Source organism: Montipora capricornis, chromosome 3 (assembly GCF_036669925.1).
Source record: "Montipora capricornis isolate CH-2021 chromosome 3, ASM3666992v2, whole genome shotgun sequence".
Classification (NCBI taxonomy): Eukaryota; Metazoa; Cnidaria; class Anthozoa; order Scleractinia; family Acroporidae; genus Montipora; species Montipora capricornis.
The window spans coordinates 22,548,528-22,573,320 of NC_090885.1; the positions used below are offsets into that span (position 1 = coordinate 22,548,528).

General features: G+C 39.0%; 2 protein-coding genes across 4 annotated transcripts; one reads left to right on the forward strand and one right to left on the reverse strand.

Annotated features, from left to right (window-relative positions):
- The first annotated feature begins 41 nt into the window (after nt 1-41).
- LOC138040943 (ufm1-specific protease 1-like) lies at nt 42-22,900 on the forward strand. Of its 3 annotated transcripts, none has more exons than XM_068886677.1 (6): nt 44-269; nt 2,043-2,252; nt 3,941-4,046; nt 4,826-4,902; nt 6,521-6,645; nt 12,117-12,259. In XM_068886677.1, the coding sequence occupies exons 1-6, from the start codon at nt 156-158 to the stop codon at nt 12,160-12,162; spliced, it is 678 nt and encodes a 225-aa protein (XP_068742778.1). In that variant the 5' UTR covers nt 44-155; the 3' UTR covers nt 12,163-12,259. The 3 variants fall into 3 exon arrangements, with proteins under 3 accessions (XP_068742780.1, XP_068742778.1, XP_068742781.1); XM_068886680.1 differs by lacking the exon at nt 12,117-12,259 and adding an exon at nt 21,789-22,895 and having other exon boundaries at nt 127-269; XM_068886679.1 differs by lacking the exons at nt 3,941-4,046; nt 12,117-12,259 and adding an exon at nt 21,789-22,900 and having other exon boundaries at nt 42-269; nt 2,043-2,256.
- On the reverse strand, nt 9,715-16,332 carry LOC138040935 (cilia- and flagella-associated protein 251-like). Its single transcript, XM_068886669.1, has 2 exons — nt 16,073-16,332; nt 9,715-11,653 (listed from the first exon to the last, which is right to left on the reverse strand). The coding sequence occupies exons 1-2, from the start codon at nt 16,149-16,151 to the stop codon at nt 10,359-10,361; spliced, it is 1,374 nt and encodes a 457-aa protein (XP_068742770.1). The 5' UTR covers nt 16,152-16,332; the 3' UTR covers nt 9,715-10,358.
- Nucleotides 22,901-24,793: the final 1,893 nt, after the last annotated feature.

Consider the following 24,793-nt stretch of genomic DNA (forward strand, 5'->3'; position numbering starts at 1 on the left):
GACGATTTCGCAATCTCCTACGCATGTCTTTTGGTTTTAAATGCTGATCAGCAATCACGCGGGACTCAGGCTGATGAGATCTCAGCAACCTCGGCAAAAAACGTCATGCCACAGCTCCCACGTAGAGCGTACCCAAAAGGCCCGAGATCTCAGAGATGTTAAGCGGCGTTCACGAAGGGTTAGAAACTCCTTCTGAAATAATCGAGTCTGCAAATGTTCGGGGTAGATATTGGTTTTACCATTACAATATTGATGGAGTTGATGACAGGGTACGTAGTTATGGGTTGTTCGTTGTTGGGTACATACTCCATGGGAGAATGCCATGGATGCACCGTAATACTAATACTAAGCTTACTACTCTATATAAACATCATTTACTAGTCTACACGTTCTTGGGCTACTTAAGCATACTTTAGCTTCTTCCCCTGCTCGGAGTCCTCGGCCTACTCGAGGTTCTCGGTTCTTGGCCTTCTTTAGGTTCTTGGCCAACTTGAGGTTCTTAGCCTACTGAGGTTCTTGGCCTACTCGGGGTTCTTGGCCTACTTGAGGTTCTTGGCCTACTCTAGGTTGTTGCCGTTTCAGCGTTGATCGGTTGGTTGAGGGCCATTCCATTTAAAATCAACCCCCCTCCCCCCCCACCCCCTGTTGACGAGATTGTGTGGAGTACTTACCGAATTTCACCCCTTAAGAAGTAGGAGATCAGAATGCCTACACATTCCCCCCTTCAGAAAAAGTTGATATTTTATTTCCAACCTCAGAAGAATGGGGATTTTTTCCAATACCCTTCAGAAATATTCGAAAGATGAGAGAGTGCTGACACATGGACCCCCTCAGAAAATCTCGTCAACAGGGGGGTGTGTGTTTTAAATGGAATGGCCCTGACCTTTTCAAAACAGGAAACATCGATCTTGATCTGGAGAAAAGTAATTAATTTAATTTAACAATTTGAAGGGGATCAACTATTAAGTCACAAATTGTCCAAATGCAAAACGGTCTTTGTAATGATTAGTCAACATTTTAAATGCCGTCTGCAAAACGTACAAGAAAGCAAACGTCAACTTCTCTTTTTGTACTAAGCTCATCGTACACTTTTCTATCACGGTCAAAAAAAGCTTTCAATTCAGCTGAGCATTTTTGGGGTAGACGCATCCTATTTATTCTATAATTCTATTTGTTCTATTTTCCTTTGAAAAGGAAAAGTCATGTGAGTTTGGAATAAATCAGCCTGCCAGCAGAGCCTTTCTTAACTGGACGAGAAAGGAAAGACTTGATCTCGTCGCCAGGGTCCGCTTTTCTTTTGGTCAGCACCAAGAATTATTTTATGTGCAGTTGTAGTGAAGGTCCGTTTTTGTAACTGTTGACGACCTCTGTTGTTTGAATTTTTTGAACGTGCGTAGACGAGCTGGAAGTCTGTGATTTGCGGACGTCCTGATGTGGAAGTGGCCAGAGTCCTTGTTCTTGGTACTTGGTGCTGGGGATGAGATTGGAAAGGACTCTGCAGAAATCGTGCAGTCTTTATTGAGTATGCGCAAGCTGTTGCTTGGAGACAGTTTCAAACCCAGGCCAAGTCTCGATTGCACTTCTGGATGCCATATTGATTTTCGTACTGAAGGCTCGGTTTTGACCTTTGCCTTGTCAAAAATATGATGCGCACTTTGACTGGAGTGAGTAGCCCAGAAACTTAGGCTGCGGCGACGTAAAAGACTTGACATGATTTCCGCAGAGTCTTTGTTGCTGGCCCTCTTGTGAGTTTTAGAGAGGCTTGTTCCCAATCAGTGTCCCCAGCACAAGTGAATAGACTGCTTTCCGTGCATTCTGATTGCCTAGTTATTATTCATCAAGATGGTCTCCTAATGATGCCAGGATAAACTTGTGAAATCCATTTTAACTCTTCTTTTGTAGCTACCTTGAAAATACATCTAGTGAAAGCTATTTCAGTCAGTTTATGACCCACAAGAAGATCTAGAAAAATTAGACTTGCTCTTCATCTGTTTGTTTCCTTGGAACCCAGCAAACAAACCAACTGTATTGTGTATCTACAGGGCTGGGGCTGTGGTTACAGGACACTTCAAACCATATGTTCTTGGGTGTGTCATGCTCTAAGAGACAAGAAAGACCTGTTGCAGGTTCCAAGTCTTCAGAAAATTCAACAGACTTTGGTAGAAATAGGTGACAAACCAGCTCCCTTTGCTGGTTCAAGAGATTGGATTGGTTCAGTAGAAGCTTGCCTGTGTTTGGATCAAATTTTTGGAGTAGGTTTGTAAATTTTGCTTGTCTTATTTCTTTTTTACCCTTGCATTGTTTGAGGCCCTGCCAGGATGGGAGGTGGTCCCGGGTTGCTTGTCTGAATTTTAAAAGGTCTTGTGTCCGTGCTTTGTCAATGTTTCACTTGCTGTCGAAAATTAAAGGAAATTTAAAGAAAGAATGCTGTTTATCATGGTTTCATTTTACATGCTGTCAGTACTTAAAGGCAAAGTGGCTTGTTGGAATTTACCCTGGTAGAGCCTCTTATTTCCATACAGCATTAAAGTAGTACTTCTACAGCTGCTGTAACTCATAATTTCCTAACTTCAGCTTAAATTTGTGGCCTAATATTGTTTATGTTTATAAAGTGAGTTAATTAGCCTCCTATGCAGATCGACACTCTTAAGGCTTTGTCATGCGTCCCTCCCCCATCTGCTGAAACAAGCCACACATTCCTTTCCCTTGTAAAACTGTCATCTGGAAGTCACATGTGGAAGTCACATAGGAACCAACCGGCGCTGTGTAGATTGCTTCCCTGGGAGCATCAATGCATCAACAAAACCTTTCCAAATATTCCTCAGAAACATTAATTTTGTTTCCTTGGTGGGGTATGCATTATTTTGCACTCTCGCAAGTCAAAATGTGAGTGCTTAGTAAGGTTTTGGTGTCATTTCAATACAAATGCAAAATAAATATTAAATTAAAGTATTCCGAGTGTATTTGAACTGCACGAGAACCATTGCCTTCAAGCGCAATGAATGCAACTAGGTCAGTATCAAAAAAAAGCTTGAAAAAAATCCATTACGTTAAAGCTTGAAATTTTCAGTCTGATTTTGTCAATGGTTGTCTCTAAATATTGATTTAATGTTTTTGAGTTGTGAACCGATGGTTCGTACTCAGTGTTCCTTCAATTTGAAAAGTAGAGCAAACCTTAAATCATTTCAGCCAAAGGACTACAAGAAATGGAGTTAATTCAAATGAAATGACTCCACTGAAATAGTGTGGATAGAAATGTAAATATGATATCATTAATCCCAAGCGAACGCCACAAATAGGTTTGAATCCCACGGGAGCAAAATGTTTCAACCATACAAATTCTAGCGTACTCATTCTGTGAAGAGCCGCAAACATCTAAGCGAAAGCATGAAATTTATACGCTCCAGTTTCTCTTTGATAAGAATTTAAGTCAGTGATTTTAAATGCCCAACACATGAAGCCCATCTTCTTGGAGTGACCATAAGCAAAGTTTCTCAGGGTCTAAAGTGCACTTCCAGAATCTGGAAGGCCATCGTCATTGGTCTACATTCTGGCTCATTTCAGCAGACACTCATGGGAGAAGAATGCATGACAAAGCCCTAAGAGTGTCTGCGTGGGAGGCTAAAAGTGAGTGAGATTAGAATTGCATTTAGCAAGCATAATATGGCATAAATCAATCCCATTTGTCCTGATATCTCATTGGCTGTTACACAAGTAGGGAACAACACTTAAATCCAATATGTTATTTCCACACACAGATTAATTACTTTAGCACCAAGAACACAATATGTAGAGAATGTTACCAGGTGCTGAAATCGTATTTTTCATTGGAAAAGAGAGGGCTCAAGATGTGTGAGAAGCTGAAGTCTCATTCCTTGAAATGTGTCAGCAATTACACAATCATACATAACCTAACGATGTCCACATCATTTTGTTTTAGGTTAGTTGTAAAATTATTCATATTTCCCATGGCAACTGTGTTGACAGAAAGGTGGGAGAAGGTCTGCTGGAACACTTCAAGCACTTTGGATCACCTGTCATGATAGGTACAATGAATGAAATGAATCATATACTGAACTGCAGATATGAAATCAAGTAAAGCTATGATCCTTGCAGTTATGGATTCAATTTTAGCAATTGCATAGAGAAACCTGAAAAATTCAGGACATCAACAGGCGTTGAACCCGTGACCTCACGATACCGGTGTGACGCTCTAACCAACTGAGCTATGAAGCCACTGAGAGCAAAAAGGGGTTTTTACTTCTTAATTGCTGTTTAAGTTGTCAAAAACCAATGAGTTCTCCTGAACCAGTATCTTGTGCCTTCAATTGAAAATAAAATGACTCTTGAGCTTTAATTTTTCAATGTTTTATACCTGCCAACTCTCACGCCTTAGGCGTGAGTCTCACGCCTGCGGGTTGAAAAACTTCGATCTCACGCCGGCTCACGCTTGTGGGCCAATTTCTCACGCCTGATTGGAAAATGTGAGTTGTTGCCGTCTTGCTTAACACAATTTCCAAAAATATGTTAACTCAGACCCATGTAAGGAACGAAAACCATGTGTAAAATAAATAAATGACAATACCTTCCTCGCGATCTCTGATTTTTGAAGTGAAAAGCACTGGGAGCGAGCTCGCGTTTATACGCGTTTAAACGTCTTCGAAACACTTCGGAAGACTTCGGACTTCTTCGGAAGACTTCGGACGTCTTCGGAAATCTTCGGAAATGATCGTGTCGTCTTCAAAAATCCCAGCACTTTTAGGATAAAAATCTCACGCCTATATCTCAGAAAAAGTTGGCAGGTATAATGTTTCAATATTGTTAGGTGGAGATGCAGATGCCGCCTCAAAGACTTTACTTGGAGTTTGCAAAGCAAAGAGTGGTTTTTACTTCTTAATTGCAGTAAGTAAGCTTTTAATAATCTGACAAGTCAAGTATTATTTATTATTTGATAATTAAAAGCTCTTTATGTGAAAATACTTTGCAGTACAAAAAACCAGGGATTAAATCCTGTATTCTTAGCAACCAGTGTCTGTCTTAAATACATCTCTTCATTTAATACCCCCAGTATCTGTTTTACTAAGTTAACTTGTCATCAGGTCTCTTATTGCACAGTCAAGTAGGGACATACATTGTACAGTTTACTGTTACAAATTTTAATGATGTAATGTAATGCATCAATTACCATTTGCAAAAAATAATTGAACAAGTAAGGCAGCGTGATCTGCTCAGTTATTTATTTTAAGACCGTGCTGCAGTTGTTGAAAGGCGGATAGGTATTATAACTTTAATGGGTGGTTACAATGTAAGTCATTACAAGTGATAAGTCACCATCCAACAGTTCCAATCTGTACAAAGATTTCAGTATTTTGTCATGTAAGCATGAATAATGCACACTGTAAGTACATGTCTTGATTGTTTAGTTACATGTAGTTAAGGCATGTTCAAAAACCTCTAATATCAGGGTTTTCAAATTGAAAAAAAGTAGCAGGAGGAAATTGTAAAGTAGCCGGAGCACTATCTCATCGTGATGACAGCAGCCTGCAGATGAATCAACGGAATAACGAAATATTGCCATAAGGCGGCTTCCGTTGATATATTTCCTTTTACATACATGAAGTATTATCAGAACAACGTCAGCGGTCTTGTTTCCTTTCTACCTCGATTCGCTGCAATTCGCAGTTTCGTTTGTCTGAATTTCAAAACACTTGCGCTGTTGAAGGCTTTTTTTGTTATGACTTCTTTCAGTCTTTTCTTGAAAATACATTTGGTGCAGTCAAGACCATAATGAGTAACATTTCACGAGAAAGACTGCCTTCTCATTCAACACGCGGATGCCACTACAGCTACAGATACTGTGGTCATTTCAGCCTCGGCATATCGTTTTATCGTCACTTTCAGAACAGTGAACTGCAACAACACGTAATATTTGTTAACTCTTATTCTTAAAATTATTGTTACCCATTTCTCTTCGAGACTTCTCCGCACTTGACAGAAAAGACAACATCGTTTGCTGCCTCCGCTTCATGTTGCAACTTTCACGTGAGAACAAATCTGCTGCTGCGCCGATACATGCACGTTCAAATGAGAGTCCGTGAACACGAGCAGACTTTCCCGCTAAAAAAAGCTCTCGCTTCGAAGATCAAAAGGTATATGTAATAGCCGCACTGTTCATCAGTCCGCATTCATTTATTTCCTCGAAAAAATCAGATTATGATTTGGTGAAACAGAATTGCGTAGTTAGTAAAATTTGGAATACGAAAAGTACCCGACGCAAATGCTTGAAGTAGCCGGTGACTTGCGCCGGGCGCCGGCTAAATTTGAAAACCCTCTAATATGTCGGATATTTTACTGTACACCCTGGATAGTGACTTATCCACAAGATAAAGTTATCCAACCTTTGAACTACCTACATGTAGAACTATGAGTTATGGTTTGGTTGTTGTTCAAACCCCATTACCTACTGCATGGGAATCCAATACTCAACTCACTGCGCTAACTGGTCAGGAATTTTTTTCAGGACCCTCACTTCTACGGAAAGGCTGACAAGACACTCCTTCAAAGCAATGGCTGGGTCCAGTGGAAGCATCTGGATGATGTGTTCAAAAAGGAGTCATTTTATAACTTTTGCCTTCCCCAGTTAAGGTCAGAAGAAGAGTAATTTAATGAGGAGAGTCAAATCTGAAAATAAATGTGCTCAGGCATGACGTTGTTGTGAAAATTTATTTGGTTTTCGTCTTCTGTGAACTACCGGTAGTATTGAACAGACGCATGGCAACATGGAATCTATCTGTTTTTTATAATAAAGAATTAAATGTTTCTGATGACATACATCTGTCCTCTGATAGATCATTGGTGAGATTACCAATCGAAATTTGTGAATTATTGAGCTTATTATATCATGTCAGAGTCAACTTGTTGATAAGAAATCCTCATTGATGCCAATATATTGATACCTTAATTTAACTGCTTAACAGAAAAAGGCATTTTTGGTATGATGTAATAAACTGACTCGTCCACTTAAAACACTTGCCAATGGGCATTTTCTCAGAATGTCAGTGGACATCTGATCATCCCTAGACAAACACAAACGTTTAAGTCTATTAATTTTCACAATCAATGTTTGCTTTAAGAGGCCAGTTTTTCAACTGAAGGAAAAATAATGCACCTGTTAATCTAACACAAAAATGTAAGAGACAAATATAAGGTTCTTGAGTGGTGATCGAGATCCAAGCTGCAGGAACCACTTTGAATGTGCCACAATAAGAACCAGTTTTTTTTTTTAATCATCAGTGTGGTACAGTGTTCAGGGTGTTTGATTTGGTCAGAATGAGATCAGAACATTTGCACGCACCGTACTTTTTATATGGCCGACTGGTCGCTGCCACCCTCCACTTGGGGTCTACAGTATAACACTTACATCCACACAAGCTGCTGGCTGTAAATACTAACAGTGTATAAGTAATCTTTGCTTTTACTTCTACTATTTCAAAGTGCACTCTGAGATTTATGAAAATGATATTCATGTTTGACTGTCATGTGATCCCAGGAAGCAAAATTAATGATTAGTCAGCCAAGGGTAATAATTAAATTCACTATTAATTTTGGTAACCTAGATTTTAAAATTTCTAACACTGGAAGTTAAAATTAAACAGATATTTGTTTAATGATGATTAATTATGTACCAATAAATAGTGGTTGTTACATATCTATGTACATTTGATTGCCAATCTTTGTACATTTTATTTTAGATTGGCAAAAAAATAATTATATGATATTATAATAATGATTTGATCCTATAATGGTCCAGGGTGATTATCAATATAAATGTTTATGCTAATAAAGAAACATTTTAAACAACTTCTGTAGTGAAGGCAGAGAATTCAGAATTCCTCCTTTCTTGTCGTAATTTTTAGACATTCAAAAATATTTTCAAGCATCCCTTAAAATCAGTCCTTCTCAGAAAAAAACAGTAAATGTATCAAGTATGCAATATGAATTTTTTTTCATAATTAATTTTATCTAGGCACGTGGCAATTTGTGGACTAATTTTAAGGAGGTTTTGTACCTTCTGATAGAACTGTTGCAAATTCTATCCAAAACTTCATGAAGAGAGAGAAAAAGTATTGTTGCTTGTATTAATATCCTTCTGCAAGCCTGCAAATAAGCGCCGTTCATCGGACATTTGTCCAGTAAATTTGAGGTTTTGACTGGCAAACAATCAGTCTGACTGGACAGGCTGACTGAGGTCGTCTGTTACGATGCGAAATAAAAATATATAATTTCACTCAAGAAAGCCAAATGCAAAGGTGGCCTTTTAATATATGACGGTAATGCATAATGGCTAAGTTTCATTTGGAATTGTTTTCATTTGCAGCTTGCGTTTCACGTTGTCTTAACGCTACATCGAAAATGTAAACACTCCTACCCATATTCATGCAGTTCGGATTTCAAAATTCGTACGAGGTGTTCCCGGAAAAGTGATTTACCTTGATTTAAATTAAATAACACTGCAATGTACTGTGGAATCAACAAGGGTACTGTTCCTCAAATGCATGTTGTTTGTGTCTTCATCAGACTGATAAGATTTTATGACCAGGTTTGTGATCGCTTTGATGAAAACTCTATTGACACTTATTGATTAATTATCAAACAACAACAGCATCTCTTTAGATTTTAAACACTGTTAAATGTAAAAGAAGAAAATTGCATAAGTGAGCTGAATTTAGTCGACAAAATCAACATAATTTTATAATCATTGGGGCAGAAAAATGCTTCATGTAAGGGCGAAAAATTCAGCCCATCTTAACAACGTTTTTGTTCCAATTTGCTTAAAATAAATACTGCCTTGTAAAACATGTCATATTATTTTCCATGCTCCAGTGATTTTCTGTCTGTGATTCACTGTGCAAGAAAATACATGTGCACAGTCATGAATATTTCAATCATAAAATTTAAAATACTGTTTTTTAATACATTGGTCACTGAAGAAACGTTTAAAAACAGATGGCTTGTATTAGTTTCGATTGGTCCCAAGAAATATCAGAGTATTATGTTACGCGAGTTGGGTTCAATGAACAGCATATCATTTGTAAATATGGTGAATGTTCCAAGGAATTTTGTGTTTTTGACAGTGTTCCCATTTGCCCGAACCGTGTCACGCCTGACCATCACCTCAGGATATTTTGATTCCTTATTAATACTTCGTCTTATGGAGCAGGTTATTTCCTGTGGAACTTCAGATATTTGAATAGTATCTTGAAAGATTTTCTTAAAATTCCCCTTAAAGTGACTGAAGAATAATTTGAATAGCAACAGTGGTGTCTGCCCATGGGAATCCTGACCTTAAGTGGTTTTACTTCAGAAGACCTTGCACTTGATTCCAATCATACCATTTGAAAGAGTTTTTAAAATTAACAAAAAGAAAGAAAAACGAGACAATTAAAATGAGATACTGGGCAGTTTATGAAGTGGTCTGCCACAGGGATCCCACTTCATAAGTGTGGAAACTTCTTTTTGTCCGACCAGGATGGCTGCATGTCAGGTCAAACCTTGTCCCAGGCCTGACATATGACAGGCTCATAGCAAAAAAAATAATTGCAGGCTTCTTCTGTCACCATTGGTTTTGCGGAGGACTTACAAGTTAAAGTGCATGCAAGATGTTTTTGGCATGCAACCCTACATTTTAGGCATAACAAAGTGTTTGACAATAACTTGTTACACATTTCTTATTTTTATTTTATCACTGTTTCAGTTAATTATACAAAGGTAACAATGCAATTTTTGCAAAAGAAAGAAATCCTTTTGTTTGTTTCTTATTTACCAAGAATTGAGAAATGCTACGGCAAATTGTGACCAAACAAAATATTGATTTGAACTTGTATCACCCGCCTCCAAATCTTACCAGTCTAGCGAATTGCATCTAGATCAGAACCCTGAAAGATATATATGTATTATGGATATTATACCAGGCTTCAGTCAACTCTATAAGAACCTAATCCTAACACTGTACATGTATGTTCTTTTCTTACTCAAAACTACCTCTAAGTTTAGGTATAGGCAATGAGGCAGGTGACCGAAACTGAAGTAGACTGAATGAAAGCTCGCTTTTTTTATGTTTTCATTTTCAAATTGCATTAGTTTTTGAACCACTTGTTTCCTTAATAACTTTGCCACCACTGACCCAGTTTGTTGGGTCCTTACACTAACATGGCTTAATTTTGTGGTTAAACTTGTTCCATAAAGAAGCTGTTTTCAGAGCCTATTAAGTTTGTGCTTTAGTGCTGGAAAATAAAATTAATGCCTATTGAAGAATGGTTGCAACGAATATTTCCCTTGCCTTACACTATAAAGTTTGTTTAGATCTCTAAACTGTCCAATGCTTCCATCAAATTTAAGATTTTCATCAGTTTGCTATGCCTTTTACTCACAAGTTTTGATCTTGTTGGTATGTAACGACGCTTTGATTTCATCACTACGTTCTCTCTCTTCTCTTTCACATTTCCATCTTTTTCTTCCTCTTCTTCTCCTTCTTTCCCTTCCTCTTCTTCCTCTTCCTTTTCACCCTCTTCTTCTTCCTCCTCTTCTTCTTCTTCACCATCTTCCTCCTCCTCCTCTTCTTCTTCTTCACCTTCGTTTTCCTCTTGTTCCTCCTCCTCCTCACCTTCTTCTTCTTCTTCCTCTTCTTCCTTTTCTCCTTCATTTTCCTCCTCCTCCTCTTCTTCTTCACCTTCCTCCTCTTCCTTCTCTTCCTCTTCCTCTCCTGCCTCCTCCTCTTCCTCCTCCTCTTCTTCACCAGCTTCTTCCTCTTCCTCTTCTTCATTTTCACCCTCCTCCTCTTCTTCTTCCTCTTCTTTTTCACCTTCCTCTTCTTCCTCTTCCTCCTCTGTCTCACCCTCCTCTATTTCTTTTTCTTCCTCTTCTGCACCGTTTTCAATTTCTTCTTCTTCTTCCTCTTTCCCCTCTTCAATTTCCTTTTCCTCTTCCTTCTCACCTTCCTCTACCTCTGCCTCTTCAATTTTTTCACCTTCTTCAATTTCCTGTGCCATCTCTTTTTTTCCTTTGTTGATTTCCTCCTCTTCCTCTTCTTCTCCTTCTTCTATCTCTTGTTCCTCTGATTTTTTTCCAGCTTCCTCCTCCTCTTCCTCTTCCTTTTCACCTTCTTCTTCCTCCTCCTCCTCCTCTTTTTCTCCCTCTTCCTCTTCCTCTTCTTCTTCCTTCTCACCCTGCTCTTCCTCTTCCTCTTCCTCTTCTTCTCCTTCCTCTTCCTCTTCTTCCTCTGCCTTTTCACCTTCCTCTTCTTCCTCTTCCTCCTCCTCTTCACCCTCTTCCTCCTCCTCCTCTTCTTCTTCTTCACCCTCTTCTTCCTCCTCCTCCTCTTCTTCTTCTTCACCCTCATTCTCCTCCTCCTCTTCTTCCTCTTCACCTTCTTCCTCCTCCTCCTCTTCTTCTTCTTCACCTTCCTCTTCCTCTCCCTCTGCTTCCTCCTCCCCTTCTTGTTCTCCACCCTCCTCTTCCACTGGATTTTCGCCTGAATCTTCCATTCGCATCACAATTTTATCCAATTCTGTAAGTTGGTGAAAGCTTGGAGAAAGCATGCCACTTCTCTTCAGGTGACTTTTGCTGGACTCTCTATTATACTTTCTTGAGAAACCTGAAACAAGATCATCATCATCATCATCATCATCATTATTATTATTATTATTATTATTATTATTATTATTTTACTGATGACATAGAATTCACTCCATCATCATCATCACTTGGAAAAATGACCAACTATAAACCAATGCCCAGAACAAACAAAAAACTTGGAAAGAGTCAATTGATTACAATAACAATAACAAGGGTGCAAGGGTGCAGCTTCGATTAATTTGCATAGAACAATATGTATTGGATACAATCGTCATTATCTTCAATTTTCAAGATGTAATCTGTGATGCTTGCGAGGATAGCACTCTGGCCAACTCCAAAATACGTATTTAGACATCAAGGTCGACTTTGCAACAAATGACAACCAATGTCGTTTCAAATTTCTGAGACTGCAGACACGTCCATCCTTCAAGGCATGGAACTTTCTAACTTTCATTTCACTTGTGCAATTATTGTTGTTTTAGATTTGGAAAGCCAGGACAAATGTATCGGGTGGACAAGTGTTCCTAGACATGATTAATGTTAAAGTTGTGGTGACGACATAGGGGGACTCTTCAAGACGCTTATTGAAAACGGCGTGTATCCAATTGCTTGCATTTCTGAACAGCTCTGGATAACTCATCACCCACCAAGGTGATCTGGTGACGTAATTCGGAGGACTAGGGAGAACAATTTTAACGCCGTATCCCACAACCGCGCGCGGCCTTGAATAGTATTTCCGAATTCAACATTGCAGAGACGAGGTTAGATCTCGGCGGTTTCCACTTGAATGTTCATTCAGTAACAGGAAATGTAGGAGACAAGGAATGATCTGTTGAGTTTTGGCGATGGAAATACTGCAGGATATTTGGAAACAACATTTAAGGCCACACGCGGTTGTGGGATAAGGCGTTAAATTTTCTTCCCAGTCCTCCAAATTACGTCTCCAGATCACCTGGCCCAGCTTTTAAAATTTATTTCAAGTAAAACATGTTCTTTGGCACAGTCATTTGGAAATTGTAAGATCTTTTCCTTTTAAATTGGTTGAAACTTGGAAATCGTCGCCTATCCATGGGATAAAGGTATCCAGGCTATAAATTAATAACTGGGACCTTTGCTTTGTCCAATTCAGTTGCTGAGATTTAATATTAACAAAAAGTACCAAAGAGTGTTTTATATCAATGTTTCGTTTAGTTGGCAATCCTTGGCAATCCTGAAGGTTAGACCACAACATCGGCAACTCTTGTGCCCTGCTCATTCTCATAGAGTTTACAGGGGCACCCAACGATAATCTTCGGTAAAATATGTGTTTGGGAGAGTCAAACTGTTCTAAGAACCTCGGTTCTACGTTGCCAAACAGCTACAGATTTCTTTACTAAATCATCTACAAGATGCGTAACCAGGAAAAAGTAGGCCCTTGTCTTTTCGAAAGGGATATTTTTGCGATTTTTGGCACTTGAAAAGGTCCCCTGGCAGTTTCGGATAAGCAAATGGTTCGGTTGGAAGTTCTTAGAAGGTTACGTTCAGCTAGCAATTTCTGAAATGAAGACATCGTTCCCTAAAATTCTCGGACACTTCAATTTTCAGCTAAGATATCGGAACAGATCAATTTCTTCTAGTTGATAAAAACATCTCGTTAGACCGCCTTTATACATTACAAGGAGTCTAGAAATGTCTCTCGAAGGCTTTTGTCTTAATTTGCTCGTTGGGTGCCCTCGAGTTTATGAACTATGAGGGGTCATATACGCCAAAATCTTGTTTCAGATTCTGTTATGAAGATCTTGTACATTTTGTTGAATCATTGTACTTAGAATTTAGAAAACCAGACCCTAAATTAAACCAACTAAAACGAAATTTATGTTGGAATAAATTTGAGCCCTTTTGCCAGTAATTAAAAGTAATCTGGTCTTCTGTTAATTGTTTATTTGAGAGTTTTTTTAAATGTATCTTTTTTCTTTGCTCCTCAATGTACTTTGTTTTATCTTGTGCCTGTGTTTTCAGCCTTTGTTTGCGCGTTGTGTTTTTCGTTATCTCGAGAGCGCAAAATTCTAAGAAAGGCAACAAAACCAGACCACATACTCCAGAGTCGTGTAGGCCTGTCAATCCCAATTAACTTAACAATCGACGAGCAGCAAAGTTGAAAATCGAATATGGGAGGCACTGATGGGAGGCATTGATTTCATAACTGAATGTGAAACAGGATTTTGGGGTATATGACCCCTCATAGTTCATAAACTCTATGGACCGCAGTTGTTGTCGTTTCTCAGTGGAGTTCAAGGAAGGCAGTGTTTCCCAGTGGTTAGGGCGCTTCCCTTGAGATCCATTTATCCTGGTAGTCTCTGCTTCAACTTCCCTGCTACACTTATAAATAGCCAACTGGTTTGCCTCTGGCCAGTTGGGATTCTTAGCACTAAACAGTTGATGTTGTTCCGTCGTTTCCTTAATTGTGTTTCATTTGCCCTGAAAAGCGCCTATGGGGAGCGGTCAATTAAGTATGTATTGTATTGTTTCCATTCTTAGCGCGGGAAAGATACAACCTTCATCAATTGCAATGTGCAACTGGTTCCTTAGCAGTCTCCTCTCGGTTCATTAATTAGTAGAACAGAAATTAGACCATCTTTTAATTTCGGATCTGTTGCTCCAATCTGTGCAATTTCCGTTCTGTGGTTTCAATTGCTGTTGCGTTGCTCCAATTTCCGTTCTGCTACTGTAATTTCTGTTGGTTTAATTTCGGGTCTGGTTTCTTAAATTCTAATTACAGTGATTCAATAAAAAGTACAAGATCTTCATCAGCAACAGAACTGCAAACAGTTTTTTGGCGTCGTGAGACGAAGTCTACAATTTATATTCCTTATCCGAGAGGACTTGAAAGTCTAACCATTTGCGGACGCATTACAAAGACAGCACTTCTCCTTGGGTATTTAAATACCCTTGATGTTGGTCCGGCCGGAGTCGAACTCACGACGTCCTGCACGGTTTGTCCGATGCTCATGCAACTGAGCCAACCGGTTAGCGGTTGTGATGTCATTGTAAACACTTAACGTTAGCCAGGAACCAATGGGAAAGCAGAATGTTTTACGCTTGATTTGCTATTGCCATAGTTGACACCCAGAAGTGAGTTTTCATAGACTACCCCTCCCTTTCAATTCACAAAGAACACTATGATTCTTGGACCATGAAATCTTGGAACACCTCGAAATTTTATAAGTCAGTTTGCAGCGTAAGACCTGAGAAATATACGAGAGACTTTTGAAAATTCACCATTTTCGAGTGACTTTCCGCCTAATTTTAGTTGCAAGTACAAATATGTATGCGTGTAAGGGCCAAGTTCTCGCATCACTGAAGAAAAATAGTTAACAATTATTCCATGAGCGCGCTTTGGATATGAGATGGTAAATAGCCAACGAGGCGCGTAGCGCTGAGTTGGCTATAACCAGTCTCATATCCAACAAGCGCAAATGGAGTAATTGCTTTATTAAATTCCTTAAACTCCAAAAATTTGGAAGTACGAAATACGAGCGAAAAAATCCGAGCGAAATCAAAAAAACTTGAAGATGCAATGTTGTGTAATGCCTTGTGGTCAGACAGACGTAGGCTCATCACAAAAACATTTCTTTCCTTTTCGCGTACTTCGTCGGAATTGATTCAAAGTCTCCACAAAAATAAATTTTTTTTCTTTTTTGTCTTTATTTGGAGAGAAATTTTGCTTTCTGGCGAAAAAAAATTTAGTTAAGCAACGCTTAGCGCAATCATTTACCATATAAGGTCAAACTAAGGTATATGAGCTGATCACCGAGGTTGAGTGAACCAATCAGCTGCAGAGCACGCGAAATGAATTATCCCAGGTTGAGAATTTAATAATTTTAATTATTCAACGCGTTTTTTTGGTCTGCCTGAGCAAGCATTTATAAAAGCTGGCTGATTGCAGTTATTTATTTTTGTTTAATTAATTTTCTTCTCTTTGCATAACATTCCAAAAAGTTATGTTAAGCGTGGTTCAGGCTAACACATTCCAGGTCTTAGGCCCGTGACATAATAGGTGTGAGGAAATAAATCCGAAATCTTGTTAAAATCAATGTTTTATGGTGAAATTTATGAACAATCTGGAGAAATTGGGTTTTTCATTCACCCAATTTAAAAAAAGTGGGCTGAATAGTTTTTGTCACATGAAGAATATTACTTTATGCGTCCTTGGTAAATTTAACACGTTTAATCAATGAATTTAACAACTTTGAATGGTGTAAGGAAAGAGTCTCTAACCTCCCAATGCATGGCGTAAAATAGTTTGTAAAACTTTAAAAGCCGAAATTTAATAGCCTATTTCTTTGATGTATGATGTAAGAAGCTCGACCCAGGGCGTAATTTACAGTTCTAAGCAAGGTTCGCATAGGCCGTGGAGGCTTTTATCTATATAAAATTGAAAGACGTGGGCAATACTCACCAGCTCGATTGCTTGGAAAGGCATCTGCTATTGCAAGAAAGACAATAAACAGGGCGCCGAATACGAGAAGACGATTCATCTTGGTACCAGGTGAAGTGAAGAAACGTTTTGACTCTTGTCGTTTGCTATCTCGACGTCAAGCTCAGAATGAACTTGTACTCGTTCTACGATGTTCTTTAATTGAAACCATTAAAACATTTCACGCCATGGCTGAGTGCAGCGTCCATTGTGTCGAAGGGCGTTATAAGGATAACAATGAAGGAAGATGCTAAATGCGGTTCAGACGCGTGAAAAAATGACTTTCAAAGACCTCCTTTTTCTTGAGCAGGCATGCATAAGAAGACTCAAGATAACCTGTGGTGTAAAGGAACAATAACCTTTGTTTTTGGGAAAAAACTGTTTAGAACTTCTCACCGGACCTTAAGGTGTACACTGATAAAAAGAGTGCGCATTTTCAGCGTCTATCACAGGAATGTGAACTTAAGATTATTGTTTGCAAAATCTGCAGAAGGAATAATTTTTGAGGAATGTAAATTGTTTTCAAAATCTAGTGACCCACATCACTTGGGTACAAAGTCGCACAGTTTTTTGTAATCTTCGTTTGCATAAATCTCATTATATTTGGATTTTAATAGGTGTCGTTACTATTTCATAGCGCAGATTTTCAGATGATAAAAGGTCCACTTGTTGTTTGTTCTAAATCACTTAATTCCTTGGAAAAGGCCCGGTTCTCGTGGAATGACAATTGTGGAGAATTAGGTTATTTAGGAGTTGGTGAATTGAGACGCTCTTTATTCTGGCGTTAGACAGAGTAAAATCAATAAATGGCCACTGGGAGTGAACCTAGATGTTGTTGAATTGATACGCTCAATACTTTAGGCACTCCATACTTTTGGCGCTGAGGGATTTATTGAAATATACAAGATATTTGAAAGTACACATAGCTCTAGGGGCTGAAAATATTGGTCTCCGAAGTTTTTCTTTTTCATCAGTCTCAGATGGGTGGTTTCTAGAAATATCTTAAGTATTGCACTTCTTGTAAACAGGCCTCTTTATTATTTTATTTACATACTTTGCGCCTTGTGATGGGCAAAATTTGCTGTTTTCGAATGAAGCAATCTTTTGTCCAAGCGTAGTTATAATTTCTCTTTGCGCATATTTTGAACGATAAACGCGTGTTTTTCAAGAAAGGTCGTTTGCGTGAACAGTTTTTTTTGCATGGATGCGGTCAATTATTGTCATTATTGTTTTAAATTTCAAAGGAACGCAGCGCACTTGAGAATGATATGCACCATTTCTTCTAAGTAAGCTTCCTATTCAGCCATCCGTAATGGGCAGGAATCTTATATTTGCCTCGTAAGCAATGCCCTGATGCAAAACAACAATTGGACCGCAGAATTGGCGTCATGCGTCATCATACTCGAAAACTCCAAAACAGCATTTTGAATCGAGTAATGTTTGGTTGTATCGTAAAATCATTGAGATGTATTATTACTGTGTTTTCTGTCGGAATTGACATTAAAGTAGTTAAACATCCTTGTTGCCGTCAATCTTTTGAAGCTTTTCTCTCTCTTATACGTCTTAAACTTAAATTTGTTTGCTTATGGAAAGTTTTTTATACTACCCCTCCTCCTTCCTCGTAAATTTCTTTCACTGGATTGACGCGCAAAGGGAGGAAAGAGAGAGGTTTGTTTCCATCCAGGACGGAGGGCTTTTGCGAGCTGACAATAGCCTGGATAACAGGCGCTTATTTAGCGCCATCGCGCAGCGCGAGACGAGCGGAAGAGACAACCCTTTTTATTTCTTACTCTCACGAGAGCGCTTTCTGTTTCTTTCTATGGGCCGACGCGTTGGTTGGGATCGGATTCGTTGCCATTACCCTTTCTTTATATATTAAAGTAAATGCGTATTTACCCCGAAATGAGGTCCCTTCTACGCGAGAGTATGTGGTACACATGGAGGTTTCATTGCTCTGTTTATGATGCACTGGAGTGTGTCTTACTGTTGGGTCGTTTATTTCATGAATTTTACTTCTTTCCCATGCGTTACAGTTTCTCAAAGTGAAATCAGTGTATCTCTTATACTAATTTCAAGATTTTGTTTGATTTGAACAGTTAATTTACTTATATTTGTTTGCAAGGCGGGGGCTTCAAACATCATCAGAACAATGGAAGCTACGGACCCTAAACCTAAATCTTTTTATTTTTATTTTTATTTTTTTTTTCTAAATCTGCCCCTTGCGATTTGCTTTTGCAAAGTAGGAGACGAGAATGGCGTCTTTGCGTCATGTTTTAACCAAATATAACTCTGTTTTTGAGCGCCAAACCCAAGTGGATTTTGTGTTCAGTGTTAAGCATGCCCTTATAGGCACGCGATGCACAGTCCCTGAATTTTCTTTCTTATTTAGCGAAAACAAAAACAGACAAACTAACAGCTGGTTTATCTGTGTAGTTGGTTAATACAATTTTTTTGCTCGAAATGCCTCAATCTTGCGGATTTCATGGTGTGCTTACGAGATGTTTCCAAAATGGTTGACTGATCCTCGACTACAAAAGGAGAATTGAAGCGTACCAGACGCAAGAGGCGTCGTTGTTAATTTATGTGGATAATAGACTTGTTCAGGCAGAAAAATGTCTTGGAATACGAAAAACAAATGACAAGCGCACTTCAACCGCAACGATGCTGTTTGTTGACCGTATGTCGCATAATTACTCATCATACGATATACCCATTTTGCCTTAAATGCTAACTTCAGGGAAACATAGTTAAGACGTTGAGAGTCTTCTGAACCACGAGGGGAACGATATTTCAAATTGGTATTAGGACAATCTACTCATGTGTAATCACGAAAAATTTCAGTCGATGAGTCTCGGGCTGAAGCATAAAATAAACAGATGAAAATTGATGCTATGAACACTGATATTGAGAGTAATTCTCAAATTAAATTACTAGGAGTGACCATCGACGAACATTTGAATTTTAGTAGGCATATTGGTGAGGTATGCAAAAAAATGCATCTTGGAAGGTTGGAGTCTTGATGAGGCTTAGAAACATGTTAACAACATCAGCCAAACTTAAGATTTTCACTTCCTTCATATTGCCTCAAATTACACACTGTCATACAGTGTGGCATTTTTGTCGAGCGTCGGATAGCAGAAAGATGGAGCGAGTAGAAGAGCGAGCGTTAAGAGCCGTCTACCGTGATACGAGATGTTCGCTCGAGGAACTCTTGAGGAAAGCTAAACTCGCGACACTAGTCTGTCGCTGATTGCAGGATATAGCCATAATCATGTGTAAAGCAAGGTACAATATATATACTCCGTACATAAAGGACCTTCTTTAATAAACTAGACAATTCTCGCTATGGACTTCGAAATTCTGGTGACTTCTTTATTCCACGGTATAACACAAGAATTATATGGTAATAATTGTTGTTTATTTGAAATTTATTAACCGCGCGGCCATCGGCCGAGCGCGGTTCTTGCTCTGCAATCGGTTTATTATAGAGCGTTTTCACATGACGTCACGGCGGCCATGTTGGTGTTCCAAAAGAAAGAAATGGCGGCCATGATGGTGTACTAAACTAATCCTCCAGGGATTGAAATCTATTTTTATGCAAATAATTTCTTCTGTTTCAGTAATCCAAGATGGCTGCTGGTCATGTGAGTGAAAACGCTCTATTCAAGGTGATCTGGTGACGTAATTTAGAGGACTGGGAAGAAAAAATTTAACGCCGTATCCCACAACCGCGCGCGGCCTTAGGTGTTGTTTCTAAACTCCCTGCAGTATTTCCATCGCCAAAACTCAACAGATCATTACGTGTCTACCAAATTTCCTGTTGTTGAATGAACATTCAAGTAGACCCGACGAGATCTATTATGCCTCGCCTCTGGCATGTTGAATTCGAAAATAAGCCCGCCCGCGGTTGTGGGATACGGCGTTAAAATTTTTCTCCCCAGTCCTCCGAGTTATGTCACCAGATCATCTGGTTATTATTTTTTTTTTTCGTTTTGTCCGAGAGCTGAACCAGACTTCCACTCGGCCACATAGTCAGTGGGACTTCCAGTCACGCAACTTAGGTACGAATGATGGTGCAATCGGAGATTTGACAACGGCTATAAGTAATGGTGCAATAATTTTGTGTGCAGTCGTTGTTGTCACTTTGTTGTGCTACATATTGATCAAGTGATTTTTGTTCTATATTAAACAGAGAATCAACAAGGATTGCTTTAGAATTTGTACAAACATTCGACTAAAGTGGTAAGAAAACAGATAAAATTTAGTTTGTTGGTGAGGAGACCCAAATTTCTATTCAGTCATATAGTCAGTGGCACTTCGAATCACGCAACGTATGTTTACCAGTATTCGCCAAAAGCTGTTAAAACGTTAATGTACTTAAAATTTTTTGGATATTCCACTCTTTATTTAGTACAAAATATATTGCCTTTTTGTGTTATTTAAGCGGTTGATTCGAAGCGAGTATTGAATACATAAAAGGTCATTATGTCATCCATGGAATGTGTCGACGTTTCAGCTTTCATTGGTAGGGAAATAACCACCGTACTAAAGATAGCAGTGGATAACGTAATTCTTAAATTAAGTGACGAGTGTGACTACTTTGCTAGGCCTTTACTCGTGTAAAAAACCAATTAAATTTAATCGCGACTTTTAGGAAAGAAAGCTGTAAGTTGTTAAAAGTGGCATTATCATATCGTTCATACCCATAGATATCCTGACGACAGTTCCAGATTAATTAAGACCATTACGTCATCGGAGATTCCTCGGAGATTTCACCTCGGCTATAAGTGATAGTGCAATAAGTTCGTGTGCAGTCGAGTGCAGTCGTTGTTGTCAGTTGTTGTGCTACAGATTGATCAGGTGATTTTGTGTCTATAGACATAATGAATCAACAAAGACTGCTTTGGAATGTGTACTACGTTGCGATTATAGTGGTAAGAAAACAGATAAATTTTCAAAGCGCGGTTAGGGTTAACTGAATCGTTATGGTTTGCTTTTAGGGTTATCTTCGAGTCAACCCTTTCACTCCCGTGATCTGGAAGTTCATTCTCCTAACTAGTGTCATATATTTCTTTCTTTGCAAGTCATGAAAATTTGGTGTTATATCAAAATATCCCTTACCTGATAATCATCTTCATTCTCAAAACCAGAAAGTGTTTAAAATTGTGAGGAGAATTTACATATTGATCTCAAACGGTTAAGTTCTTATCTTTGTGACTCCCGCAAAATCGATGGGAAAAGTAGACTGAGTTTCAATTGAGTGTGGTAAAACCAAAACCAAAGTAATTGCTTTGGCCAATCAAAAAGGACGGAGACAATCTAGAAAACCAATCAAAACTCGAAGTAATCACACGTAGTCGACACAAAGCGCGGGAAAATGTGCACGCTCGAGCCTCTTCGCTTCCGATTGGTTGAAAAAGTGGCGCGAGAACTTTAAACCAATCACTGAGTGAAGTAATGCAAAACCAAAGCAATTCGCTAATTACTTTCGACACTCAATTGAAAACCGCGTCAACATTTATAACATTACAGGAAAAACACGATCGTCGGCAGTTTGTTTTAAGTGTCATCATGCAAGAGACGTTTGCCATTACTGTACTTGTAGAATCCCTAACGCGTTCTATCTATTTAGTTTTGTTGAGTTCTTATCTCAGTGTCTGCAAATATCAATAGGAAAGTAACATTTATAACATTACAGGAACAACACGATCGTCTGCAGTTTTCTCGTGTCAGGTCCTGTAATCAGTACACTTTAATTCCGGTGTTTATTGGATTGATCCTGACGGTGGATCCCAGGACAACGCATTCAGAGCTTACTGCGACATGGAAACCGAGGGAGGAGGCTGGACTCTGGTTTGGAGTTACAACTTCACCAACTACACGAATTTCAAGGATAGGTCAAACGCAGTTACACCGAGCCCAAACTGGCGAACCATAAGTCCGCAAACCAGTGTTCCAATCTCGACAACGCCCCCAGTGAAGTATTGAAAGAGTCAAAGATCAAGCAAAAGCTAAGAAGAGCACAGCAGAAGAAATTGAAAGATCAGGTATCAGGCCAGGCTTGGCAGGGAAAGTTGATAGCATTTCGATGGGAGGAAGAACAAGAAGGCTCTGGTACAGGGGATGTCCAACAATCCCATAGCTTTAGTTGGCTGTGGCAATGGAGGACATGTCCGACATTATGTTATCGCTGGCGTGTTTGAGCTGTACGAACAGTTACTTCCCACCCGAGTGTACCAGAGTAAGAAGACAAGAACGGGGTCAGACCAGATTATGTGCCGTTTATGTGGCAAGGCAGCTGAGACGGTGGCACACGTATTAGCTGGTTGCTCTGCGCTTGCGCAGTCCAAATATCTGCAACGACATAATGCGGTGTTGAAAGTAATTTTTTTTGAGATTCTGCACAGCCTAGACCTAATGGACAGTGTACCGCCATGGTATTCACTGAGCGAACCTAAACCTGTCTATCAAAATGACCGAGCGCAAGCCTTCTGGGATGTCCTGTTTATGCAGATAATGTGACGGTGAGAGCTAACAGAATTGACGCCCGAATAGTGGATAGCAAAGCAAAATCTGTCGTCTTGCTGGAAAAGTATGCCCCATTGCGACTGGAATTGAAGAGGCAGTTTCCTGGATATCAAGTGAAACAGTTTAACATCGTAATGGACGTGTTAGGAGGATATAGTGAGGAGCTGGAGAGCACCATCCAAAGTCTTGTAGGAGTTAAAAGGGGTAAAGAAGTATTGTTGAAAATGCAGAAGGCCGTTTTGTCTGAAAGTCTGAACATAGGCCACTTTGGAAAATACCATTATACTCTTTGTTTATCCGCCCAAATTTTACATAAGCATTGTTTTTGCTTTCTCCTGGGACCATTGTTAGTCCCAAGAGAAACTCAAAACAATGCTTATGCAAAATTTGGGGGGACAAACAAAGAGTATTATGGTATTTTTCGAAGTGGCCTATTGCAATATTTTTCAAAGTGTTAACATAAGTAGATATTTACCCCCGTGAGAGACAACATAACAATTATTTAGGATCAAAATAATTTTTTTTTTGCAAGTAGAATCGTCTTAGAAGCTTTAATATTATTGTTTTAATAGGTCTGAAGATATTCAGTTTACATTTTTACCTTTTCAAGAATCGAAGCTAGCCTTTGTAATTTGTTTATATATAAATAGATAGATGTATGTAGATACGAACTTTTTAGACATATTCAGGTTATTTGTATAGCCTTTAGGTTACGCAATAGCGCCCTATTGAGCTATGTGCTAAGCTAGCATACGAACGTTTATACTGCTAAATAATAATAATAATAATAATAATAATAATAATTATTATTATTATTATTATTATTATTATTATAATAATAATAATGTTTCGGTTCCCTCTTCAGGTTCTTGATCGAGCAAAGGGCTTTTCCTAAAATTTATCCAAGGTGACTCGGAGCCAAAAGAATGAGGTTGTTTCGGTTAAATAACTAAATTTAGATACAAAATAACAAAGATTGTTATTTTGAGATACTTAGAATACTGCCTTAGAGGCTGGAAGATTTACTATTTTTCTTTTATTTTTCAGTTCGACCAATTTTCTTTTAATTCTTGGAGACAGTTTCATAATTAAGGAATATTGATTTAAATGTTTTTTTACTAAGGTGAAACAGCAGAACAGAATATTTTTAGCATTTGGATCTCAGCCAGTTACTAATTTTTCAATTTACTTTAGCCTTTTTTTCGAAGCGACTCGAATTTCCCAGACTTTGTCGGGAAAATTAATTTTCTTCTTCCTGAGCGAGCTAATTGTTTCGTAATTTACGGATCATATGACATGTGTAACTTTACAGGCTGTTCGTATTGGAAGTACGTCGACGACGTGACTATCTCAGAAGTTGCACCGGTGCGCGCAACCACAACGCTTCAATCTGAGCTTGACGCACTCAATTCCTGGGCTGATAAAAACAACATGAAACTTAACCCTAAGAAATGTAAGGGAGCTGACTGTCCACCGCCATATTGAGCTCTAGCTGTGAATGACAATGCACTTGGAACCGTTGAAGCCCGCAAATTTCTGGGAGTCACTATTCAGAGTAACCTAAACTGGGGTTCTCATGTCAACGAATAGGCAAGGCCTCGAAACGATTGCATATATTACGGGTGCTAAAGCGCAGTGGTGCACATGATCTCCTTCGAATTCACATTGCAGAGAGCGCTTGTGTGCGACAACTTTGAAAAGATCAAGGAGCCCGGGTCACGCCTTTACCATCTTATGCCACCGACTCGGGCGCGCGCGCATGGCCGCTCCCTGCGCTTTAACGATAGGCCATCGCTGATGAAATGTAAAACAGAGCGCATTAGGAAAAGTTTTTTCCCCCATGCACGTGTGCTTTAAAGCTCGTGGTCTCTATTTAACAATTATTCGCCGAAGGCGAAGAGATTATCCGTGAATATTCAGAGAGACGAAGTCGAGGTGAATATTCACCGATAATCACTGAGCCTAAGGCGAATATTTGTTTTAGTATAAATATACAGGTGATTATTTCAAAAAAAGAGAAAAAAACCTTTCAAAGCGAAATAATCTTCAGTTACAGTGGCAAAACGACTACTGGCAGCCATTTTGTCCGTCAAGGTGATTATCGGCTAATAATCCGAGATTGCGAACCAATGAGAGCGCGCGATTTTTTATAATCACCTTTGTGTTTATACTAAA

What these genes read in the sequence shown, in the direction of transcription:
- LOC138040935 (XM_068886669.1), bottom strand. Translation starts at nt 16,151, where the DNA reads ATGAATCGTCTTCTCGTATTCGGCGCCCTGTTTATTGTCTTTCTTGCA. An exon ending in CTTTCCAAGCAATCGAGCTG is followed by an intron (nt 11,654 to 16,072) that starts GTGAGTATTGCC and finishes ATCTTGTTTCAG; the next exon opens with GTTTCTCAAGAAAGTATAAT.
- LOC138040943 (XM_068886680.1), top strand. Translation starts at nt 156, where the DNA reads ATGTTAAGCGGCGTTCACGAAGGGTTAGAAACTCCTTCTGAAATAATC. An exon ending in TTGATGGAGTTGATGACAGG is followed by an intron (nt 270 to 2,042) that starts GTACGTAGTTAT and finishes GTGTATCTACAG; the next exon opens with GGCTGGGGCTGTGGTTACAG. An exon ending in GTTTGGATCAAATTTTTGGA is followed by an intron (nt 2,253 to 3,940) that starts GTAGGTTTGTAA and finishes ATTTTGTTTTAG; the next exon opens with GTTAGTTGTAAAATTATTCA.